Below are 6677 nucleotides of genomic sequence, written 5' to 3'. Positions count from 1 at the left end.
AAATACACCAAAATGCAATAAACTTTTGTCTAACAGGCCAAAATTATGACCACACACGTTGAGGCGTCAAAGCAATCTTTGTCTCCATACGCTGGTAATCCTTTAACTTTTAGCTTCCTGCAGCGAACATATACTTAATTCAATTTAAAGGAATGATGAGGAAAGGGAATTTTATACGATTTAAAACATTATTTATAACTTCAACATTCTGTTCGTGTGTAGACCATTTTCGTTTTATTTATAAAACATAAATGACATGAGCAAAAAAATAAATACACGGCATTCAACGCAATATGGCACCTGTGGCTGTTTATGGTTGAACCTTGGAAGTACATGTACACACAATACCATAGCTGATATGTTTTAATACAAAACCACATACATTTTATAACAGCTTTTAAATTCCAATGATTTGGGTGTTTTGTAAAATCAATTTGCTGTGATATCGCCAAATAAAAAAAACTTTACAGAAAATATGATTCAAAATATATAATTTAAAATTCATTCTTTAAAACAGAATGACATTATTCAAACAAAATGCAAAGTATTTTGAGATATTCATGCTTTCGCAAAGATATATTACTGCATCTAATACAACAGAACAATATTGTCGGGATTTGAAATTATAAATAGAATGTCTTATACCATTTATTCCTATCAAACTTATCAATACATACATAATTTAATACAAGATAAAACACGAATCTCTACCGACAACTTTTAATTTACTGTTTATATCTTCGATACCAAACAAGACTGTTGTGATATTTTGTATATTATCTGATATCAATTATCATTCATGTTCACAAAGAATAAAGAAAGATATGTTGTTAATTATTAGTTTTTAGCTCATTTGATGTTTTTGTTCTTTATTTCATTAGAAAAAACACACAAAATTTAATCAATTTCTGGATATCCAAAGCTATCTGTTTCATATTATGAGTAACTTACATATTCTAATGAAATTCAATATTTCGATACACACAATAATAACCTTTTAAAGTATCAACCTAATATCATACAAAAGTCAATAACAATAACATAACCATTGACAACCACTCAAAGAGACATATAAAGCAACAGAACAAACAATTACAATAAATATTTTATTAAAAAACACAATGTGTAAAACCTTTGGTCCCTGTTGGAAAACAGTTGGATATGATATGCAAACACGGACATCCTGACCGTGAAGTCGATAAAAAAAAACCAACAACTGCAGCAATTTGCTGAATAAAATAAAGGAATATTAATGACTAGACTGAAAATATATATATGAAGTTGTAAAAATTGGCTAGCGAGAATAATGACAATGTATATATACGATAAATATGTTCGATTGAGCATTTCCATAAAAGTCCCCACTGATGAATTACATGTATACTGAAAATGTTAAGGGTGTTGTTCGTTTGTTCTTATGCAGAAGCACTTAGTTTATATGATGAGATTCAAATTTCATATTATCGCTAATAAGAACCAAGTTCCCAAACAAACTGAACACCAAAACTTCAGGGAGTAAGTTTCTCAATTTGCAGTTGAACACACTGTTTAACCGTCTCTTCATAACCTAACCTACAATGTTGGATCGGGCGAGTTTTAAACTGTGATTGTTGACAGATCAACTAACCTTTGCCGTAGACTTAAAGGATCATTTATACTGAGCGCGAACGCGACCGCAACCTCAGAAGCGACCGCATTTGATTGCTTAACTGCTATTTCAATCCGCAGATTGCCCTCACAGAAAATATTTCGGAAACGTTCGCGTGAACGAATTTCATTAGCCAATCAGTGTGCGAGGTCAAAAGCCATACATGTGACGTATGTGTAGCCGGGCATGGTCAAATCATAAATGCACCACTTCCATCTGCGTATTTTCGCACGTATCGTAGTTTTCAGTACGAATGATGATTTCCCGCGCAGAATTGCAGTATAAACGGAGCAGTATAAACTGCAACCTCTGCAACTTTCCATGCGAATCATCGTCCGTACTGCAAGTGACGATACGCACGGAAATTCGCAGATAAATCAATTTATATGGCTCATGGCTGGGTCCGATGGGGCTTCTTTCTTTTCTCATATCTCTTTGTCGGGAAGCAAAGGTTTTTAAATAGTTTGTCGTGATTTTTTTCGGGGAAAGATCGTAAAAAAGAGGTAAAAAAAATGTTACGTTCAAGAATGCGTTCGTTTTCAATAGATTTCCTGAAGATAGTGAAAACTAATCACCCCCATTCAGAAAATCCCAGACTGAGGGCGTTTTCAAATTGCTATTTATGTGACAGCGAGACAAATTATAAACTAGAACGGTCGATTTCTCAATTTAATAGCGATTTTAACGCATAGCGTAAAGACCAGTTAACCCTTTCAAGTTTTGGAAAGACGGGTCAATATTCCCTCTACATTAAGTCGTAACAGAATGTTCAAGCATGTGTTGACAACCTGTTTTTGGTATGTAACTCTGATGTAAGCCCACATCCAGTGGAACTTCACACTTATCATAATGCTGTGTTGTTATTGCGTCTCTCGCGATCATTTCGTATCTCCCCTTCTCTGAGTTCCATATATGAATGGGTGCTCTGTATCCGTACGATTGAAAATCACAAGCACATCCATAAGGTGAAAAACAACAGAAAAAACGAAACGTTACATTACACATGTTGACGTACTCACACACTTCTCCAAATGCGGTGTCTTCGGCTACTACAATCTCCTTAACTGGAAAATCTTCCTTTTCTTCTTTCCTTTTGTTCATTTTTGCTTTTTTCAGTTCCTTTACGGTTGGTCCACATGGAAAATGATACGAGATGAGACTATGATATTTTTGAGCATCTTCGACGCTAAGCTTATAATACGGTAATAAAGGAGACGTTTCATCGGTACCTGTGCAATTTTCTGGTGGTCGTGTATCTTGCACCGGTACTCGTAACCCAGGCAACAGAAATATGTCCGAGATTTTCCATTTGACAGTGATTCCACTAGAAACCATGCGAGTTGCCACTTCTAACTCCTGCTCTTTGAAGACCTCCGTATGGTCGACGATACCTTTAATTATTTCAGAATAACTAAAAATACCGTCTTTCTCTTTCAAAATCTCTATTGTGCACACGACTGCGTACTTTGCTAAATGTGTAATGTCCATGGTTTTGGATAACATGGCGATTTGATACTCGTAAGATATAGCCAGCTCTCTGGCTATTTCTTTTAAAGTTTCTTCGATATCATCATCTGGTATTCCCTCTAGTTTATGCATAATTCTTGCTGCTTTGTAACACTTTACAATATCATACACAAATCTAAACAGATGAGGAAGGTTTTTGTGGACGCTCGAAAATCTTAATTTCCTTAGTGCTGCTAGAGTTATTTCCCCTTTTGTCTGTCCTAACGCTAAAAAATCCAAACTAGAATCTAAATCGTTACTATATGAAAACACTGTTTGCATTCGATTCTCATATTTCCGCTTCTTTTTAAGAAATTCCGAGACAAAATATTCTTTGAATATAGTTTGTAAATGAAATAATTCCTCTCTTGTAGGTAGGGGCGTTTTTAATTTCACCATGGTAATGATACAATGACTGCGGGTATAGTTTATCGCAAATGATACATTTTTAAAAATAATCAATCAGAACACTTATTGGTGAAAATGGGTAAAAAGGAAACCTTTTCATTATGCTTTTGGTAAAATAATAAATTAAATAAGATAACAAAATTAAGAAACAAAAACAACTCGGGCGATTAATAATAATTTGACAATATATTATGAGAGTATTTGGTCATTCATGAATGAGCATTATGTATTTTATACCATGGCAAACTTTGGATACTTTCATGTTATTCTATTTATAAAAAAAAATAGATATACATGAAGATAAGTTTAAAGGCGAGTATTACGTCATACTGGCCGGAGGCAATCTGTTTATAGCTAATCTGCTAACCAGGCACATCATAAAATCTGCAATAACAAAAGTTATAATTAATGGTTTACAGTAACTGTACAATAAATATGTCATCGTAGTTATTTTAATACCAGGGGCTAAGTCACAAGAGAAGTGGACGCGATGGAACACTTTCATTGCTTTTGCGCCCCCTTTCGAATGAAAAAAAAATCACGTAGTTTTAAATTTAATGCGTGTTTTCGACGTCATAATCATAACGCTCAACTAGTTTCAAACATATACCGTGGCTCATATTTTTATGCTTAAAATCGACTTTCTCAGAGCCAGGGGGGGGGGGGGGCTACAGAAAGGTGGTCCACCTTATATTATTTAATGGAAGGGTGACCGAGCGTCTCCGTCGCCACGTTGCCATGGTTAAACTCGACTGCCACGCTTGCGTTATTGGATGCAAAAATCAGCCCAAATATATTTTTTATCACATACATTGTACCATACAAAGGGTCCAGTATTATATTAGAAGTTTAACATGGGCCCCATGACATGACACAATTTAAAAAATCTGCTAAAATTACTTTTATTGTCTTGGTGAGAGTAATAGTGTATCGTTAAAAGCCCCATGCCATAACCTTGAAAATGGTGAACATTAAAAATGTAGCCGTATTATTGCGTGTTAAGTGGAAACGTTATCCACAGATTTCAAATTAATTAAGTTATTAGATTTTGACAAGATAATGGAATAAATAAGTAGGAAAATAATCTCATTACCTCCATTGTTAATCTATTTCCATTAAGTTTCGATTACCGTAATAATGATATCACTTACACTAGCTGAAGTTAGGTAGGTTACATAATCAAGTGTATTAAATGAAATCAATAAATATTTCTTACATTTGGCTGCATCACTAATTACTATCTTTGTAATGAAGATCGATTTTCACACGTTGATAACCACATTCACATGCCTGATGATTGTGCGCGACCAAATTCATAGATGAGATGTGGAAATGAAAGGTTTACGTCCACCTTTCCCTGTTTCAGGTTTCGTTATCCGTCACCTTTTTGTTGCATTCGGCTTACATTTCCCTACGTCAGATTACGTTAACAACAGTTGTGTCTGAAATGAATAAAATGTTTTATTTCGACTCGATTGATCAATGTATTGCCCCAAAGTAATCTGCTCACTAAATACTAATCATTGCCACTTTTAAAAGAGCTGTTAGCTCTAAATAAGAAACCTCATCTCTCAACCCTCCGTATATAGGCTATAATATGATAATTGATATCTCAAGGTTTTGAGCTACGTTTTCGTAGCTGGGTTAGCTCAAGGCAATTTATGAATGGGTTGGTCTAACGAAATTCAATACAAATTACAACTGGACACTCCACATCCATCTGCGACAATGGTTCAGTTTCATTGTTCATCCTCTTGGGACTATACGGCCTACTTTAACGGTGTTCCATGCTCAGAAGTATTAGATCTATACCCTAGTACAGTGATTCTCAACCAGTGTGCCGTGGCACACAGGTGTGTCGCGAGATCTTCCTAAGTGTGCCGCGAAATGTTGAACGGCACACTAAGAAAATGTGAAAAACCACGTGATCCTAATTGAGTATTCACTGGTGTCTACTGATAAGTTTATAGCTGTGTTTTTCTTTATTTAGCACTAGGGACCGGGTATCATTCAGATTTGATGAAAAAAAGAAAGAAACTCAGCTTACCATCTATAATCTAATACACATATTCGGTTAATAGATTGACATGCAGAAAGTATTAAATACCATCAAGATTCATCAAATAACGCCCAGTTTGTGCTACCGTTTAGTTTAAGAAACGCCATTTAGTTTTGACATCGGTCATCTAGTTTATGACCATTTAGTTTAGTTTTGATATTGGTCATCCAGTTTATGACCATTTAGTTTCATAAACTAGACAACCAATGTCAAACTAAACGGCAGCACAAACTGGGCGGTTTTTGATGAATCTTGATGGTATTTAACACTTTCTGCATGGCAATCTATTAGGCCCTAACTGAATATGTGTATTAGATTATAGATGGTAAGCTCAGTTTCTTTCCTTTTTTTCATCAAATCTGAATGAATACCCGGTCCCTAGGCCCTAGTGTATAGTTTGACTTTGAGTCATTCTATGTAGCGGAATACTATGATATTAGGTCTACGGTTGTATGCCCTCTGACTTTCCATGTTTTATTTTGCAAAATTCAAATATTGTTCATATAAATTTAGCCAGGTGTGCCGCTATTTTTTCACGTGTTCCAAAGTGTGCCGCTGGCAAAAAAGGGCTGAGAAACACTGCCCTAGTAAAACTTACTTTAAATTAAGTTACTTTAGTGGTGATATAACATCGACACGGTTTCAATTCAGATAAAAAAAATGAGCCTATTGTTGAGAAAAGGGTTATAATTTATAGGCCTTAGTGTATACTCCATGAACACTGCAAGTGCGCCCATTAAATTGGCAATTAAATGTTTGCCCGGTTCGACATTGCCACGTACGGCACAGGGACAGTTGATTGATTCACGTCGTTGACTCGTTGAACTTCAAAGTTCAGCAGTTCACGCCGAAGATGAATTGGCTGCAATCAGCTATATTCCATGCATGCTTTGTCAAATTGTTTTTAAATTTTAGATAGAGATTCTGTAACGCCTTATTTTACATAGAATAAAACTACAACATCATTTCTTACCATCATATAATAATATGTGCATATATTTTCATAAAACATATCGTCTGCATGTCCATAACAAAGATGGCTGCAACGGCTGCTAA

The 6677-nt window shown here is 35.1% G+C and overlaps 1 protein-coding gene across 1 annotated transcript; it reads right to left on the bottom strand.

Moving 5' to 3' along the window:
* Positions 1-219: 219 nt before the first annotated feature.
* LOC126814933 (uncharacterized) lies at positions 220-6673 on the bottom strand. The gene is made up of 3 exons (XM_050540394.2): positions 6595-6673; positions 4779-5004; positions 220-3946 (listed from the first exon to the last, which is right to left on the bottom strand). The coding sequence occupies exon 3, from the start codon at positions 3551-3553 to the stop codon at positions 2399-2401; it is 1155 nt and encodes a 384-aa protein (XP_050396351.1). The 5' UTR covers positions 3554-3946; positions 4779-5004; positions 6595-6673; the 3' UTR covers positions 220-2398.
* Between the last annotated feature and the right edge of the window lie 4 nt (positions 6674-6677).

Source organism: Patella vulgata, chromosome 3 (genome assembly GCF_932274485.2).
Source record: "Patella vulgata chromosome 3, xgPatVulg1.2, whole genome shotgun sequence".
In the NCBI taxonomy this organism is placed as follows: domain Eukaryota; kingdom Metazoa; phylum Mollusca; class Gastropoda; family Patellidae; genus Patella; species Patella vulgata.
The sequence above is the reverse complement of the archived record's forward strand: the minus strand, read 5'-3'. Positions and strand labels throughout refer to the sequence as shown.

Excerpts from the sequence above, each read along its gene's own strand:
- LOC126814933 (XM_050540394.2), bottom strand. The coding sequence starts at position 3,553 with ATGGTGAAATTAAAAACGCCCCTACCTACAAGAGAGGAATTATTTCAT.